This window comes from Mytilus californianus, unplaced genomic scaffold (assembly GCF_021869535.1).
Source record: "Mytilus californianus isolate M0D057914Y unplaced genomic scaffold, xbMytCali1.0.p SCAF_1, whole genome shotgun sequence".
In the NCBI taxonomy this organism is placed as follows: Eukaryota; Metazoa; Mollusca; class Bivalvia; order Mytilida; family Mytilidae; genus Mytilus; species Mytilus californianus.
In genome coordinates this window covers 103,245,876-103,265,920 of record NW_026262581.1, presented here as the reverse complement: position 1 = coordinate 103,265,920, position 20,045 = coordinate 103,245,876, and the positions used below count along the sequence as shown (strand labels likewise).

The window sequence follows — 20,045 nt, the reverse complement described above, 5'->3', positions numbered from 1 at the left end:
ATGTTTGCTCCTCACACGAAAACTGGTTTAACAGAATTATGAGAAAGAACGACTTAAAATGACACTACATAAATTTTATGGTCACCTTCACAATTTAGCTGAGCAATACGATATCTGTGTCTCAACTCGCTAGCGACATTGATCCTTAGATACCAGATGATAGTCTTCTATAATAAAATGACAGTTGTTTTTCAATCGTTCCGTTGATTGATAACGTTTGATTTTTCAGTTTTTATGGACTTCCCGTTTTTCAATTTACCTTGGAGTTCGGTATTTTTGTTATACTTTTTTCATCTAATTTGTAATTTTACCGTTTGTGTTCTATTCTCGATTGTGACATTTCGACTGAGTGTCTATTCTCATGCAATGGCTTGTAATGTATGCATAGCAGGAGACGCTTATCCTGTCGACGCATCTAATCCAAACAGATCTTTAAAGCATAACTCATCTTTCAGCCGGGGTAAACTTTTGAGTTTTTTTGAATAGGTCAACAGGAACTGATAAATTTTACCAGATAAAAGAAATCATTATTAAAGTCCCGAATTAGAATATGGCAGACATCTAAAATAGAAAAAAATAAAATTTGTCAGTTGACTTCGATTGCATTATAAAAAGATAAAAATTATGCACAAATATATATACAAGATACAAATTTTAAAGCATAGCATATATTTACACTCTGAATCAGGCCGTGTTACACACTTTTGCATTTGTCTTTTTTCAAGTGAATGTCAAGCAACGATAATATGTTCAGGTCACAAGTTCTATGTTTGCCATAACAAATTTATAGTTACGATATCTCAGTTTCTTAACGTACCAGAAACAATTTAACTCTGTCGAAGATTCCACTTGCCCTTATTATCGATGTGGCATTATTTCTTATGTTCATGGGATTGTAATTGCTCCTGGAAATGACTCGTCTCGAAGACAGGTGATGTATGCATAACCCGTCGACCCACCTAAGTTGGGAGTTCAACAGATTTATAAATAGTTTCATCTGGATTAATGATGGTTAAAATTACTTCCATTCATTATTTCATACATAGAACTACATGTATACGCATATTTTGTAATTCTGTATTTTTTTCCAAGGATATTCGGATTGAATCTTTTGAACCTGTATACATTATTTATTGCACTATTTTGGAAGCAAGAAGACTTGGTAAGCATTATCTAATTAAGATAAACTATTTTGACAATTATATAGTATTGAAAACGTATGCCTTAAACCTATAAAAATAATAAACGGAAATTCACAAGTTATACCACAAGTATTATTTAAAACGAAAATGACAAAAATACTCAATAAATTATTCATTATTTAAACGTTATTGTGAAATTTTTCGTCTTACTCCTTGGCACATGAATGCAATTGCTAAAGACCCACTATACAAGTAGTTGACAGAATTTTCAAAGTCAGAAAAAAATCTAAACTATTATATGTTTATATTTAAAAAATGATGTGTTCTTGTCAGAAAAGGGAATTACATACCATACTATTGGAGGATCCGTGCAACACAACAACATCGTCAATAACGATGCCTTCTGTGGATTCTATGAACTGTAGCATTCAGCCAGAAACACTAGATTCTAGTTTATGTTGGGAAACTATGATAGGTCAAGTATGTACAACTTAAGGTTTATTTAAGGGTTCACGCATAAATTACACAACGCTATAATTTCCAAAAAGGATCACCGCATTGGTGTATGGCGGATAACCTTGTTTTTGATCTAGGTATTGTAAATCTTTCACATTATAATAGTATTTCTAATAATATCTATAAAGGCAGATTTTAAACATAACAGTCATTAGGTACACTCGGTCTTAGAATGTTTAAGATTCCTAAATGACAAACAACAAAAGCTCTGACATATTAGTGTCTTTGTAGTGTATATAAGAACTGAAACATATACATGTATATAATTACAATCTAAATTTTATGGAACTTAATTCTTCTAGAAAATGGTTTTGCTATATCGAAGAGATTCCTTTTCAACCACTTATTTAGACTTTTCCTTCATTTTACTTCTTAAAAAGTTAGTGAAGGGAGAAACGATATCTGGAGAAAATCACAGGTAATGGAAAACAATGTTAAGTACTGCTTTTAATGCTACAGTTATCAATCGTTATCTAGCTTTGTTGTTTATATATATCAAAACATAGACGCAGAAATCATTGAATTCAATCAAAGGAGGAAGTGTTCCCTTTACAGGAAGTATTTAAGCTAACAGTAATGGACCTTGTATTTGTTATTGGTACCATTGTAATACAAGAATTTCTAAGAGGACTTTTTGTCAGATACTTTAATCCAGTTTGTTGCTGGGACATGGAACAATCATTTGTAAGTATAATTAGAATTTGCAATCAACATTGTTTAAATGCAACTCTATATGTCTTTCGTTCTTTGTGTTCTTTCATAATTTTTCTTAATGATTTGTAAGGTATATTTCTGTTACAGATAAACAAATGATATGTTTCTCCCGTTAGGTTGTCAGTTTGTTTTCGACTTATGAAATTGAATATCTCTTTGGTGTCTTCCGCCTCTCTTAAACACTAAATAAGATTAATTATCTCAGTTTACCTGTCATGAGCAAAACGACGGTTGAAACAAGAGGGACAGGAACTGCTTAACCTTACAGATCCCATGGATCTACAACAGTGTTTATATCAAACTGTTCAACTTATTAGACAGATATTTCAGGTTACTCTCAGAAGTGATGACAACTGAGTCCCCCCTCCTAATATTTGTTAGTTTCGTGTTGCTTGTTTTGTTTGTCTGTTCGTTTTTTTTATTCTTTTCGCTATTGTGTGACTGTCATTCTTTTGTCTAACTCTCTTGTATTTGATCTCCCTTTAGTGAGCACATTTCAATCAAATTTTTTTTTAAATATCAGTGTATTAAGCATAGGAAACGCCATTTCTACATTATCTTTGATGATGTTTTAGTTCTCTAAATTTTTTCTTACATTGCAGCCGGAGTATGCTGATTTTCATACTGCAGAAAACATACTACACTTGATAAGTAACCAGGGTGTTATATGGTACGTAGCATATTGATAATATTACTAATTGTAGATACGCTGATGGAAATCATAGTGATCACATACAATTTCGAAAATTGTAATATAAGAGTTGACTTCTAAAATCGGGCTTTTAAAAAGAAACCCAACATTAACCTTAATATAATTGTTTTTATACCAATCATTGAATGAAATATTAAGGTAACCTATTTTTGCACACTCAACTATAAGCGTCTTTTACCGTTTATAAAAAAGAACTTTGATCGTATTTCAACTTTCAAACGAATTTGATTAAATACCTATTTTCATTTCAGGCTAGGGACATTTTTCGCGCCAGGTCTGCCATTACTGAACCTGGCAAAATTATTTATCTTGTTTTATTTACGTTCCTGGGCTGTAATGGTATGTAATGTTCCACAGGAGGGCATATTTAAGGCATCACGATCAAACAACTTTTATTACGCATTATTACTAGTCATGTTGTTCTTGTCGATGTTGCCACCATTGTTTGCCATTGTGGCTATAGAACCATCACCACACTGTGGACCATTCAGGTTAGTTTTTTTTTCTAAATATGACCGGCATACGCTTAAATAAGTTCTAATAAAAATAAAAGGTTATAAACTCATAGCTTATATTTACATCATTTGAACTATGGTGAACTGTAGTCTCATTGGCAATAATGCCGCCTCTCCGTATTATTTTTAATCAGTTGCTACTGCTCTACTGATGACATCTATCGTGTATCCTTGTAAAAATTCATTGAATCATATCCGATTGTAAAGCATTTGACCATAGTGATTTGGTAAATGAAGATGGTTTAAAGTAACAGTTGTCTAACCTTATTCTTTCACAAAATAATGCAACTTGCAAGTTTGCTTCAAGTATTCATCAATAAACTAATTATATCAATTTGTCACTATTGCACAAGTGATAGGAATTTACGAAGAGAGCACTTATCAGATGTCGGTTGTGTACAAGAAATGAGGACAATATTATCTTTGTGTCAAAAGAACACAAAAATTCTTATTTTGCGTCAGAAATGTGCTCCAAAAATCAGTTAGTTTGTTAGTTTTTTTTTTAAATATTGAAAGGACACAAGTTTGATCTTCATTATTAAGAGGCAACCATAGTTTATCATATTTAGGGCTTGTAAATCAAAAACTCAGGTTATTTCGGTGATATCAAATTGAAGCGAGACCGGGTGCGTCAATAAGTTAAAGAGTTTACTTTAACAAGCATAACCCGCCAAACAAATCCAAACTAAGATTAGACTACCATTCTTGTAATGATCGCTCTTATACTGCAAACATTGTTTCCGATGAGTTAAAACAAAAATGGTCTGTACATTCTTTTTTTCTGTGTATGCATTTTCAATTATTAATGCTCTTCAAATTTGAAATACATGATTTTCCTTGCAGCTGTTTTTCTTCGAGCGCCAATAACGATTCTAGCGTAGACGAAACGCGCATCTGGTGTACCAAATTTTAAGCCTGGTATCTTTGATGAATTTTTTTAACAGAAAAGAAAATTGAAAAATAGCAAAAGAAAATATGTTTCACTGGGTGATAATATGTTAAATCCACTGAGATATTAAATGTATTTGTCCTACTAGTTCCATTTGATTAAAATGGGATCTTTCAATTTTCTTTTCTAGATTTGTTTGTGTACGACAAGACAAACAAATCTAACGGAACAGAGTGGATGATCTGATTTGATGTTGTGTTTGACGTTGCCATAAAAGCGGGAGGTTTGGCATGCCACAAAACCAGGTTCAACCCACCATTTTTTTTCTTAAAATGTCCTGTACCAAGTCAGGAAAATGGCCATTGTTATATTATAGTTCGTTTCTGTGTGTTACATTTTAATGTTGTGTTTTTGTTGTGTCGTTGTTCTCTTCTTATATTTGATGCGTTTCCCTCAGTTTTAGTTTGTAACCCGGATTTGTTTTTATCTCTATCGATTTATGAGTTTCGAACAGCGGTATACTACTGTTGCCTTTATTGAATCAAATTGTTATTTGTCAAATATCTTATCAATTCCTTGCTAAAATAAAAGCTGGTATTAATGCTACAATCATGCTTCAAATTTGCATTAATGGATATTAATTTTCTTGTGACCAAAACAGGATTGTATTCGGAAAATTCCTGAACAAAGTCAAGAATGTGGCAGTTGTTTTTCACTTGTTCTGTTGATTAATAGCGGTTGATTTTGTCAGTTTTTATGGGCTTCCCCTTTTTGAATTCGTCTTGGAGTTTTTTGTTAAACTTTTTTTTGTGCCTACGTTTCGAGACTCTTTCATACATTTATAAACATCCTTGACTTAAAATTTTTGGCTTTGAGCATTTTTGTTTGGAGGTAAAACCAGATAAGTTCTTCCGACGTATAAAGTTTTAAAGGGGTTTATGCAGATATAATCGTCGTATGCAACGACACTCGTTATCATAGTCATGTCAATAGTTCAGGCTGTTTGTCATTTCCAATGAGTGTAAATTAGTACTGTGTTTACATATGAACTTAGAATAACTGAAATGATTTGTGCTTTGCTTCAGCGAAACAATTGACCTTCAAATTTATTTATTTTTTCATAATCAAAGACGATTCTTTTAAAACAAAATAGTTTAGTTAATCGTAAATAAAAGACTTCTAAACACAGATAAGAAAGCCTGTTATATTTCAGCACATGCTTTTTAAAGAGAAAGAAGTAGGGTTAATAAGGGTCGGTTTTCGCCCGAGAAAAATAAACTCTTTGAGAACTACCTCAGATATGAACATAGTGTTTGGAAATGCATAAAATCAAGAAATATAAATGAATTACATTAGATTTTGTATGTTATGACGTCACAATTACGCCATAATCTGCACCATTTTCATGAAAATGAAGAAAACTGAAGACATTATGATGTGTTCAGTTATTATTTCCATTGTAGAAGCATCGTGCGCAGCCGTGAAACAACACAATAATTTAAGAGAAGTTTATTAAAACTAATGACATAATCCTACCAAATATAAAGTTGTTTCTTGGTTGCGCACATACTTTTCAACTCTAATATATACACAAAAGTGGGTGTAAAACAAGGAAAATACAAAATATACAAGTTTCGTCATGGTTTGTTGCCATGGTAACTCGTTGACTGTGAAATGTGTTTTTATTTTCTGAACACCTTGTACCTTAGTGTTGTTAGGACAATTTTAAGAATATGTATGGAAACTTTTCAATTCATCTTTGGGCCAAATAAGGGCCTACTCCAAAACAGTTCAAAAAGGTTTTATAGATTTTTTTACTTGGCATGATCAACGCGATGGATGTCAATTGTGGAGCAGGAATCATAGTCGGTATCTCTTTAAGCTACTTCCAAAAGATATCAAGTTCACTTCCAATTGCTTCATATATGGCAAATTGTTTCAAGATTGCCTGTAGTTTATACCTGTATATATATATATAATAACATTATATTTTAACCATCTTTACAGCACCCGATGCACATTTCGGTACTGAATTAATGTCTCTGTAGTGATGCTCGAGGCCAAAGTATATGAAAAATCTAAGACTTGTACTAGCGTTTAAGAGTTGATAAAAGCAAAATGGACCAGCAAAAATCCGGACTAGGAATCAGCTTCACATGAGGAAGATATGTTCCCTAATTTATAATGAGTTCCAAAATTGTTTAACAGTAAATTCCGATGAAATAATATCCATATTTTATTTTATAACTGAAAATTTCAATCAATCATTATCCGCATATGTCTTGAGATTAATATTTTGTCTTTTTCGTTTATTGACCTTCTCGCTCTCTGCTTGTCCTCTGACAACACAGTCGTTGCTTTAGTTCCCTCTCCGTCATTTCTGTGTTTTTTTAATATAATTATTCACATTAGGGAGAAAACCTCCATTGCCGCTACTAAATGAATCTAAATAAAATCCAATTTCAGTGGACAAAAGAAAATGTTTGAAGTGATAAGCAATGCCATTGATGATGAATTGCCATCTAGCATGACAGCTGGTATAAACTATGCAGCGTCTCCTGGTGTGATCATTCCATTACTGATGCTGTTGGGGTAATGTACTTTTATACATAATTATTTCGAAACATCGAAAGAAATCTGTTCAAATGAGCACAACATATATAGTGTTAACCGATTGATCTCGTGTCAAAATGCCAGCCCAACTCATGGAAACGGATGATCCGTGGTATTCATTTCTATTGTGTATAAAGTAAAATAACAAAAAGACCGAACTCCAAGGAAAATTCAAATCAGAAAGTCCCTTATCAAATGGCAATATCAAAAGCTCAAACACATCAAACGAATGGAAAACAACTGTCATATTCCTTAATTGGTACAGACATTTCCTTATGTAGAAAATGATGGATTAAACCTGGTTTTATAGCTAGCTAAATCTCTCACTTGTATGACAGTCGCATAAAATTCCATTATATTGACAACCATGTGTGAACCAAACAAACAGACATAATAGGTAAAAATGTAAAAAATGCGAGTACAGTAGTCAACATTGTGTTATAATCTTCATCACTATAAAAACAAACAAATATGTCAACAAAGAAAAACAAAATGGCAAATAGACAAAGCACATACGGAAAAATGAAAGACAAGAATACAAAAAATGACCACAGCACAACAACACATTGGCGGGATGCATAAGTACTGGCCACGCCGAAAGGATATTACCAAGAATGGACTAAACAATAAAGATTAATAATTTACAAAGACAAATAAAAGAACATTATAACACGTGATTAAGATGATAAACCGTCATATATTATTTGTGAAGTTGATACGGAATATTTATAACAAGGTCTTGGTATCTTCCGATGAACTTATTTAGAAAAAGGACGAGACGTTCTTTGACATAACCCTGGTTTATCAACGTCTGATTTTTCTTCCTACAGAAGGTCAATTCTGATTTTTTTTGTAGTCTATTAACTTGACGTTATCTAATTTTCTCTTGTGTAATCATTCTTATTAACAATATAAAAATAAGAAGATACGGTATAATTGCCAATGAGACAAATCTCCACCAGAGACCAAATGACATAGAAGCTAACGACTATAGATGACTGGTCACCATACGGTCTTCAGCAATGAGCAAAACCCATACCGCATATAACGTTTGATCAGCTTTTCTGATACGGCAAAGAAAACTAATTTAGTATATGAAAGATGATCCGTTGTTTTTCTGTAAATACCTTACATGTGCATATTACTTTAAAAATAAAGGAATTGAGCGGTACATGTAACACATGTGTGTTAGCTAAAAATACATAAACAGGATAACTGGAATTAACAAGTACAACAGACCTCATCAACACCCGACTCATCAGAAAAAAACAATACCCATACTAGACAAGGTATAGAAAGCCTGACTTAATACAGACACACAATGTGATTTGGTTTAACCAGTTTTTCGTTCTCCTAAAATTTAATTGAAATCGACAGTATCGGCCAGTAAGTATTCAAAATCGTCAGAAGAAGGAAACATTTTAACCGAATCAGTGATGATATATAAAAGCACCCATGGTTGGATAATGCAGATTGGAGAAACTGGAGAAGGTTTGACAAAAGCGACCACAAAGGTGCCGATAGATAAGTTATGTTCAATACTGAACCTTATCGATTGGTCAAAAAGGGTACTTCGGAAAAGGCAGACATTATATCAACAATAATAACATGCTACTTCTTTTCTAAAATATAGTACATACAAAAAGGTTGATTTTTTTTTTATTGAATAAGGTAAGTATCTTTTTTAAGTATTTGTACTCCGGATGAATCTTTTGTCTTTAATTCAACCTTTTTGTGATCTTCTTTTATTCATATATTCCGATTATCAGGTTGTCTCCATATTGATACTGTAAAATATCAGCTGCGAGTCACAATATGAAGCTTTTTGTCGAGTGAGCACAGCAGAGGAGTTCAAAAAGGCTTCATATTGTGTCCAGCAGCTGATATTTTACAATATAAATATGATGAAAATCTGAAAATTGATTTATCGTATTGTATTTATGTATTTTGCATGATAGAAACAAGTGTTTTATTCTTTGTGTCGCCAGCAAACCGAAAGATGACGTTAACCCGACCTAAATAACTTTGACCCAGGCATGTCACCGACGTCTTCATGAATGAACCGACGTTGATGAGTTCGTTATAACGGGTCAAACTTATCAACGTCGGTTCATTCATTTTAAGACGTCGGTGACATGTCCGGGTCAAAGTTGCCGGGTTAACGTATTTGACGTCACAAAGTCGTGATGTTCCAATTTTATGAAGAGCTGAGCAGAGTGAAATAGACAGTGGGAACATCGATAAGAGGAAAATATTTGAGTTTCATTAAGATTATCAGTACTAAACACACCGTCATCGTAATGAGTTGCTCCTATTCATATTCAAATCAAAAAATTATGAGACGAATACTGTGAAAAGATAAGTAAACGCATTTTCACTATTTCTGTTTTAATGAATATTTTGACATTTAATCTATTCCATTGTGAGTAAACTATAAATATGTTCCTACAGCGAAAAAGGGATAAAGAAAAACAAATGAATAAATACAAAAAAAAAACAAAAAAAAGTGGTGTCCGTTTTTACGGAAGCCGATAAGGGCCATTCAAAAAAATAATTTTATGTCGTAATTACGACATAACATGTCGTAATAACGACATCACTAGGTCGTAATTTCGACATAACATGTCGTTATATCGACATCGCTATGTCGTAATTTCGACATAACATGTCGTTGTAACGACATCGCTATGTCATAATTTCGACATAACATGTCGTTATAACGACATCGCTATGTCGTCATTTCGACATAACAAGTCGTAATTACGACATCACTATGTCGTAATTACGACATAGCTATGTCGTAATAACGACATCGCTATATATATAAAAGAATATGTATTATGATTGCCAAGAGACTAAATGACACAGAAATAAACAACTATAGGTCATCATAATGCCCTCAATAATGAGAAAAGCCCCCGCATAGTCAGCTATAAAAGAGGGACGAAAGATACCAGAGGGAGAGTCCCCGAAATGACAGCTGTTTAACAATTTAATTCAAACGAGTGAAAATAACGGTTTTAATAATGTACAAACAAAGACCGAAACACGAATATGTAACACAGCAACAAATGACAACCACTGAATTACAGACTCCTGACCGCTATCTGATAATAACGACAACCTTATAGTTTAACTTTTCACTTTTTGAAGCGATAGGAATTTCAAAATGGTCGCCAGTAAAGGCAAAGTTTGTATCGTAAACAAATTCATCTTTTTTTGTTGAGAATATTGAACACTTTATGCAATCAAGCTTAATTAAAGTTATTCACTAGCACCTCAGACTTGCACATACTAGAACTTGAATAGGGAGCAATTCGAGCTCCCTGGAGCCTCTAATTATGTTTGGCATTGCAGGTTCTGAATAAGATGAATTTTAAGCTTTTCCCAATAAAGACTATGTTAAACTTTGGACTCATAGTGCTCAGACCCACGGATCTCTGTACCTTCATTTGTACACACTTGAATCTTAATGTACTACTGAGGCTTGATGCAAATTATAACTGCATTGCTATTGTTGGTTCTTAATGAGATTCTTCAAGCGTCCTCCCCATTGAAGCCCTATTAAAACTTTGTACCCCAAGTTCTTTTAACCACTGTTCCCCAGGACAACTATTCCTACAAACTTAGAGGGAGGGTTGGGATCCCGCTAACATGTTTAACCCCGCTACATTCTTAATGTATGTGTCTGTCCCAAGTCTTTAATTTACATATTTGTTTTTCGTTAATTTTTGTACATAAAATAGGCCGCTAGTTTTTCTCGTTTGAAATGTATTACAATTGTCATTTCGGGGCCTTTTATAGCTGACTTTGCGGTATGGGCTGTGATCATTGTTGAAGGCCGTACGGTGACCTATAATTGTTAATACCTGTGTCATTTGGTTTCTTGTCGAGAGTTGCGTTTTTGAACAAACCAGCGTATCACAAAGCCTTGATAACCTCTGTAGGCCCCAAATAAGACGAAAAAACATCAAAATTGGAGAGAAAACTGAAAATAAATGGTTTCTAACCTCAGGGATATTAACCCTTGGCATGCTGAATTGTTATCAGAAATTGTCTAAATTTCGAGTATTTGTAAAAATATGCAAATGATATGCAAATGAGCTGTACCCTGATGCTGATGCATACTGATTGCAATAAATCTAAGATAGCCAAGGGTTAATATCCCTGAGGTTAGAAACCATTTTTTTTCAGTTTTCTCTCCAATTTTGATGTTTTTTTCGTCTTATTTGAGGCCTACAGAGGTTATCAAGGCCTTGGGATACGCTGGTTTGTTCAAAAACGCAACTCTCAACAAGAAACCAAATGAAACAGAAATTTACAATTAAAGTCACCGTACGGCCTTCAACAATGATCACAGCCCATACCGCATGTCAGCTATAAAAGGCCCCGAAATGACAAATGTAATACAATTCAAACGAGAAAAACTAGCGGCCTATTTTATGTACAAAAATAAACGAAAAACAAATATGTAAATTAAAGACTTGGGACATACACATACATAAAGAATGTGGCGGGGTTAAACATGTTAGCGGCATCCTAACCCTCCCCTTAAGTTTGTAGGAATAGTGGCCCTGGGGAACAGTGGTTAAAAGAACTTGGGGTACAAAGTTTTAATAGGGCTTCAATGGGGAGGACGCTTGAAGAATCTCATTAAGAACCAACAATAGCAATGCAGTAATAATTTGCATCAAGCCTCAGTAGTTACTGTACATTAAGATTCAAGTGTGTACAAATGAAGGTACAGAGATCCGTGGGTCTGAGCACTATGAGTCCAAAGTTTAACATAGTCTTTATTGGGAAAAGCTTAAAATTCATCTTATTCAGAATCTGCAATGGAAATGCAGTCATATTTTACACGAATCTGTACATGCCAAACATAACTAGAGGCTCCAAGGAGCCTGAATCGCTCCCCTGTTCAACTGGGTCTCATTTGACTTGATTATAAAATAAAGTTCTAGTATGTGCAAGTAAATAACTTTAATTAAGCTTGATTGCATTTAGTGTTCATTATTCTCCCAAAAAAGATGAATTTGTTTACGCTACAAACTTTGCCCTCACTGACGACCATTTTGAATTTTCTATCGCCTCAAAAAGTGACAACGCTAAGGTTGTCGTAATTATGACATAGCGATCAGGAGCCTGTAATTCAGTGGTTGTCATTTGTTGCTGTGTCACATATTTGTTTTTTGTTCATTTTTTGTACATTAATAAAGCCGTTAGTTTTCTCGTTTGAATTAAATTGTTTAACATTTGTCATTTCGGGGCCTTTTATAGCTGACTATGCGGGGGCTTTGCTCATTATTGAAGGCATTATGATGACCTATAGTTGTTAATTTCTGTGTCATTTAGTCTCTTGGCAATCATAATACATACTCTTTGTTTATATATATAGCGATGTCGTTATAACGACATAAGGATGTCGTTATTACGACATTAATTATTTTTTTCGAATGACCCTTATCGGCTTCCGTACGTTTTCGCCTAATTTTGAATAACAAAATACACAAATGCCAATTTAACTTTATTCATGATACGACTTTGACATTACAACTAACATTTATGCACGACATTTACCAGGCTCTATCGTGTCAGTGATGTATTTTCAAAATTAACATAATTTTAAAAGGTTGAAGTTTTACATCTTTTTAGCAATTTTAGGAGCAAACTAATGGATCCTATTCATAGTTTCGGTTACAGATAACTTTTAAATACAATTCACACTTCTTGTTATTGTTCACTTAGTTCTTTCCCTAATAGTGCATTTTTTTATGGCGATGACACATGTTCTTCATAGAAATTGTTATTACTTTTGATTTTTTCGGTAAATGCGAGATATCACAAATATGAATCATGTTCTATCGTCCATTACTAATTCATTATTTGTATTTAAGTGTAATTCATATATAACTAAAGTCACTATTCCGAACCTCTTCATTGGAAAACAAGTTAATAATTTGATGATGATGATGATATTTGTAATCATTTTGGTCAGTTTTATGGAAATCATTTCAGAATGGCGATTTACTACCTAGTAAGCGTAAATAAAGGTCTTAAAGAGTCAAACAAGGGACTTAGGAAAGAATTACAATATGTGAGTAACCATTTTCGAAATAAGAACCAATTTAAAAAAAGATCAACTAATTTGAGTGTTTGGTATGCGTAGTTATGGCATTATTCAAGTTGATAAATATCACCAACCTGTAAATAGTTCACACACAAAGCAATACAGATCAAAATCGAGAAAAAAAAACACTTTATAAAGTTGGTGCGTCCGAGGCGCTCTACTTCAAGGGAACGTTCAAACCCGACACTTGAAAGCCAAGAATTTACAAGTACCTGAACATGTGATCAATCTGATATTTCTTCACTATGAAACAGAAGATGAACATCAAACTTCCATTGCGATATTGTTTATAATGCAATGAAATGTTTGAATTTGAATCAGATGCTTATTTTGATTTAAAAATATTGAAACTAACAAACAAATAAACATTCCACAAACAAATTTTTGTCTTTTGATCATTTTTATTCTATGTATCCTTCTGTATATAATGTCGTTTTTCAAACTTAACATACCAACTTCATTTCTCAAATAGTTCTGTAATCAATAAAAGAGTAAACATTTTTCAGGAAAGGACAGAAGGAAAGCAGAAAATATATGCAATGGCGAATGGTATGATTATTGATACATTTTAATATATTGACTGTAACTTAGCGGAATTGTATTGCGTCGTGTGGTATACAGGAAAACACATTTGTAAATGTTGTCATAAGTACAGCCACTAAAACCCTAATGTAAAAAAATTGCGGTCCAATATATTTTCTCTCCGATAAAAAAGTCTTGTCCAGGGTTTTGGAGAGAAAAGAAAAGACGACGAAAAATTCCAGATCACATGAGGAATGAACAACGACTGGCTATAAGAAGTAAGACATGCCATATACAAACATTGTCCTCGGCAAACTACGAACTCGTAACCGACGTCTTCATTGACGGGTAGTGTGAGTTGCCCGTTCATTGGTTTGTTTACGCATTCAAATCTGGATTTCCTTATGAATTGATATGTTTTTATCAAATAATCGTCTATTTTGCAGCAAGTACCAACTATTTTGTTTGCTGTGACAATGCTTTTTGTTTTGGAAGTGTCATTATTTTTGTTCTTTATTTTACTTTTTCACCAATTTTACCTCATCAGATTTGTTGCCCGAAAGCGTCTTTATGATATTTCTTTGAAAAAAAAATTAATTTCAATACTCCTGAATGGAATTTGAAGTAAATGAATAAAGTGCAAACAAATTTTTAAAAAATCCTCTCAATCTGTTAGATGTGATGTGAATTCTCGTTTAACAGCTTATGATTCAGTAGAGGTTAATTTTTCTTTTACGTTTAGTGAAAAGAGACTTAGAATCTGGACAACTTAAAGGGTGTGAAAATCGAGAAAAGAAAGATACGAAGATGCCTAGTACAGGTATGCCTTATTATATAAAGCTTGTAAAGTTACTATGAAGTCTGTAATTTACAACTTCTATTAATTCAAACAAAAATTTGATACCTTAAATTTTCAGGAGATATTTCAATTCTGCATAGTTTCTTCCTACATACACCGCCTCGTAGTATCGTGGTTCGTAAGTTCGACCCTCGGCCGGGTCAAGCAAAGACTTGAAAATTTGTTGTTTTTTTTTTTTTTTTTGCTGCTGGCTAATCACACAGTCCCAAGGATTAAGAGAAAAAAAATGATTAAATAACAATGTGTCCAGGTAGGGTGACGTGTCTTCCTGTGAAAGCTACCTTGAGAACTAGCACGTTAAAATTCCTGATTAGCGCGTCGGTCTACTACAAAGCATGGTTTATATTCATATCACATTAACATGTTCTCAACCTGATATACATGGAATAATTGACGCTGTTAACACCAATCCATCCATCCATATTCCTCCATAGTAACGGCAAATACTTTATTTTTGCAAATTTTGTATTTCCGTATTTTTTTTTCATATTTATGTTGACTAAAAAATTGAAACGTTACGTACCCACTTAAAATTGAATTGAATATATGCAACAATTTGTAAGACTTTTTTTAATGTGCAAGAACATATTTCCAATCTGTGGCTCTGCCAAACTTGGAAAAGAATGTTGGTTCCTGTTACAACTATGTAATTTCACCAAATCATCAAATAAATATGAAATTAGAATTCGACATTCAATATGAATATTCGTTAAAAAAATGTAATGTAGTATAACAAAAAATCAAACAAACAAACAGAAAACGAACAAAAAGAAAAAGATGGTCCTCGTATTCATTTTTTTATCTTTGCATTGCAGCATATTCAGTAATTGCAGCGAAGAGAATAGCAAAACTTCTCAATGCTAACAAAGATGCAGCGAGGACGAAATTGAAACCGCACCAGCCTAGTCATGTTGTTTAAATAATAAATCATGGTATTCATTCCGCAAACAGATGTTAAATAAGAGTATTTGATTATTAAATAAAAAGACTCATTGGATGGACAATTCATGAAAAACTACAACTGTTTAACAAGGAAAAAAACATTTTTGTCTATGTCTTAACAGGTATGACATATCAATATTTGGTTTTGGTTTTAGAAAACTAGCAATAGGTAGTGTAAGATTAAAGTAAGCAAAAACAGAATCTTCACTGAATTTTAATGATAAACTGAATAAATGTCAAAATCCAATGTATGTAATCATGGTATCATACATTTTCGTCAACTGTCTCACTGATTATATTGCGGTTTTTTCCTGGATAACTAATAGCTTAGTGTGGTACTTCATTGCTTTCGGTTTATTGTGTACTTTTGCTAGGCTTCCCATGTTTGAGTATTCTTGAGAATGCTATATAATCAAATTGTCCTCTTGAACATGGTCCCTCTTTTAATATTTCATCAACCTGAATTTAAAACAAGAATACCATATAATTATGTGGCCTGCATATTTTTAGTAAAAACAATAATGCCTCCTCGCATGGTGTTTGTTATTCAATCGGTTTTTTGTATCAATGATCATCAAACATTTGTAAAATAATTTTCGAGATAAAACCAGTGTTGATGAACTTGAAAATTTCACTTATTATAGCAGTACTAAAAGATATATATCAGATGAATAAGATTATATATGTATAAAATGTTGGCTTTCTTGGCAGGTGGGCTGTTCAAGGTGCAACAATGGATTAGATCACCTTATATCGATTACAATCGAGTTCATTGCACCCTATTAAAGAACTACATTACAAGTTTTCTCTTTGTCTTCTCTTTTGTATTACAAAGGGTAAAACACTTTGTAATATAATTGATAATATTTATATTTTACCTCGTCTAGCGTCAAACGTTCACCCATTGTTGTGAGTAATTCTCTGAGACGCTGTTCTTGAATGTATCCTGAAAAAGGGGTCAATTTGAAAACAAAATAGTGTTGGCATGTTGAAAGTAAGTTTCACAGAATGTTGCAGACGCATTTTTTCAGGCTGATATCAGCCTATAGCTTAGGTGTGAAGATTTGTTTTGTGTCTGTATTGCTATGACCAAAATTGTTTTTTGTTTGTTTTGCAATAAAGAATCGAAAAGAATTGATTACATCTTATCTAACTGAATCCAGGATTACAAAGAATGATTCTACTTTTTTTCGCACAGTCAAATGGCCGCCCCACTTTAACCATGTTTCTATACTCCAGTCAACCCTTGGGGTTTCAAATCTTTCGATGCTAAAACTTATTTTCCGAGGTTACAATAGAGTTCATTTGATGTAAAAATATCTTTTCCTGTATTTGAAATTGATGATGCAGGGAAAACAGCATCACTAACTGAATGCGGCTACATATTTGATATTTTGATATTGTCTTCATGGGTATTCGTGCAGATTTTTTTCATATTGCTTTCCTGTATTTTTCCGGACATTTAAAGTAACTACATAATGATCATCTAATTATATAATAAAGGTTTATACAACAACTTTATAATTTTGAAGTCGGTGCTTGGCATGTGGAAAGGTTAACTTTTAAACATAATTCAGCATTTACTTTTCACATTCAATATAAAATTCAATACTATAAACTGACTCTAGTTACCTTTGCCTCCCTCATCAAAACATGCAAATGCATTCTTGATTACATCTTCAGGGTCGGTTCCTTGGAGTTTCTGACCAAACATGGTAAGGAACATGGTGAAATTAATTGGTCCTGGAGCACAATTCATCATCTCGTCCAAATAATTATCTGTTGGATTTTTGCCTGAAGCATATTTTGTCATTTTATATTTTGATATACGCTCTAGTATATACTAACGATATAATAATAGGCGGAAGATACCAAGGGGACATTCGAAATTCATTGGTCGAAGGGAAACTGACATCGCCATGGCGAAAAAAACGAGAGACGACTAAAAGACAAGTCTACAAAACAATACATACAAAATAAAGACTGAGCAACACGAACCCCACCAACACTGGGTGTGATCTAATGTGCTCCGGACGTGTTAGCAGATCAAACTCCACTAGTGACACCCGTCATGTTGCTCATGGTAAGTAACAGTTACATTCGTTAACAGAATGATGGTAGTCGGTATTTCAGGCTTTTTAGCATATAATTCTAAAACTTTTAATCGGAAAGAGACTATGGGATAAAATAAATTATGAATTTTCCCATTTCTTACCCAGGGATGCAAGCATGTCAGTAAGATCTTCCTTATCTATCACCCCGTCTCTGTTTTGGTCTATCATATTGAAAGCCTCTTTGAATTCTTGAATCTGTGATTCTTCAAACATTGCAAAAATATTAGAACTATATCTTGGTGCTCTTTTGCCTTTTGTCTTTTGACTTTTAAGGACCCTTTTTCCAACATTTGTGGACTGGGCTGACGCTGCTTTTTGAAACTTTGGTTCTGAAATGCGACTGAAAAGAAAAATTAAAGAAAAAAATGTATGATGAAGCACGATAAAGTCGTCATGTACGGACTAAACCCAAACCTAATCTTGCTGGACATTTCTGTCAGATGTGTGACGTTAAACCACTGAATTATCAGGTTCGGGGAAGATTTTACCGGCACAGTCTTTATTTGTCTGTCCCAAGCCATGAGCCTGTATTCCAGTTATTGTCTGTCATAATTGTTAGTATGAATGAAGCCGTTTTTTTTCTCTTTTGAATTGTTCCATACTTATATATCCGTGGTCTTCGATTGCTTTCTATAAAGTATGAGTTTTGCTCATTGTTGAAGGCCGTGTGGTGATGTGAAGTTGTTTACATCCTCGTTCTTTTTTGTGATGAATAATTGTTATTATTATTATTTTGTATAAAGTCAATGCTTTGTTTGAGCCAATGGTAAGTATATATGGAATGTGTCACCGTCACCTGTTTAAATCATGGCTGTCGTTCATTAAATCAGTAACAATTTCATAGTTAGCGTTTAGTAAAAAGAACAATGACAAATAAATGAATATGTGAATAGAGTATTAAAATAAAAAGAATAATTTCTGAATATTTCAAGTATGCATAGCATGTTATGTAAAATCAGTTTTAAGCAGTAAATCGAGTAATATGAATTAAAAAGGGGGTATCTGTCGAACAATTCTGTGAGAAAATGAAGGTGTGGTGTTTTCTTTTAACAATTTTCTATTTCTTTCTTACCTCATTCTGCTCGTTTTGTTGGTACAGTCAAATAAATGACGAGGTATTATTCATATTCATATATTAAAGTTCTAAGACAAAAGAGTCAAATACTTGTTGAAATCCGAGAATTTAAATAATTTGCCCGACTGAACATTTGTAATTTCATTAACATGAATGTGTTATAATTTAAAAACCTGACCGCAATCTGTTTGAATTTGACTAGATATTAGCCGCTTTAAACAATACAGTGACACATATCACGTATAATTGTAATTTCTCGTTTCATTGCTTAAAAGTTGTAGAGAAACAAGGTTGAACATACTCTTAAATAATAATGGTAAAAAAAAGCACACAAAAACAAACACAAAGTATCTGCAACATTGTAATATTTTTCACTGAACCACATATTATATGACATGTTTTCAAAACACCATATTGTCAACTCACTATTGCAATTTTATTTACAGATAAAACTTTGCATTGTGTAAATCCTTGTCATTCAATATTTCCTTTTTTAATTTCAATGCAAAATAAAAAAAAAAATAATCCGCAAATAAGATCGCAATATGCATTTTCACTGGTGATGGTTAAGATCCGTTTAATACCACTTGGTCTGTTTAAAAAGGAATAAAACTAATCAAAACCTTTGACCTTTTGAAATCACGGTAACTATATTCTGTATCAGGTTGGCCAGTCAAATCAAAACAAAGACAGGAAAGGTTAAATACATGGTTAAGAATTAAAACGATCCGGTTCTGAAATATCAATTTCCAGTTGTGAAGAGAAGAATTTTCAAAATTCCAAGCACCCTTTGCAATAGTCTTAAAAGAATCACGAGAGTGAATAGCGGGAACACTAATGTTCTTTTTATAGAAGTAAATCAAAGGTGTTTGGTGGCATGATCATGACCCCCTTTTTTACTTTTACTTTTTTTATGTTGAATCTTTTTTTAGTCAATAGTATCGGGGACGATTATACTAACGTCATTATAGTATGTCCCAGATAGTAAAATACTTTAGCTTTTTTTTTTACTTATTTTTAAAATATGTTCTAGCTATATCCATACGATATTACAATAACAGTACTTTATGTATGTTGTCCCTCTATTCTTATTTTGATATTCGGGAAAATAAGTGAATAGAGCAGGGGCGGATCCAGGATTTTAGGTTAGGGGCGCAAACTTAAATTTTCGCCTAGCGGAGCGAGTATTTTTTTAGGTAAAATTGTCGAAATATTCTTTAAGCTGAGGACAACCATTGCTTTGCAAATTTTAGGGGGCGCACGTCTGCCACGCCCCCGCCTGAATCTGTTCCTGTAGAGGGGCAG

The 20,045-nt window shown here is 33.2% G+C and overlaps 2 protein-coding genes across 2 annotated transcripts; one reads left to right on the top strand and one right to left on the bottom strand.

The window, feature by feature from the left end:
• Nucleotides 1-1,101: 1,101 nt before the first annotated feature.
• Nucleotides 1,102-15,864, top strand: LOC127728422 (transmembrane channel-like protein 3). The gene is made up of 10 exons (XM_052235792.1): nt 1,102-1,162; nt 1,476-1,622; nt 2,214-2,342; nt 2,975-3,042; nt 3,336-3,575; nt 6,955-7,080; nt 13,117-13,195; nt 13,735-13,777; nt 14,493-14,570; nt 15,425-15,864. Exons 2-10 carry the CDS (start codon nt 1,539-1,541, stop codon nt 15,526-15,528), a joined length of 951 nt encoding a protein of 316 aa, XP_052091752.1. The 5' UTR covers nt 1,102-1,162; nt 1,476-1,538; the 3' UTR covers nt 15,529-15,864.
• Nucleotides 15,753-18,870, bottom strand: LOC127728438 (myosin regulatory light chain 12A-like). Its single transcript, XM_052235797.1, has 5 exons — nt 18,738-18,870; nt 17,767-18,005; nt 17,184-17,345; nt 16,430-16,497; nt 15,753-16,010 (listed from the first exon to the last, which is right to left on the bottom strand). Exons 1-5 carry the CDS (start codon nt 18,740-18,742, stop codon nt 15,906-15,908), a joined length of 579 nt encoding a protein of 192 aa, XP_052091757.1. The 5' UTR covers nt 18,743-18,870; the 3' UTR covers nt 15,753-15,905.
• Between the last annotated feature and the right edge of the window lie 1,175 nt (nt 18,871-20,045).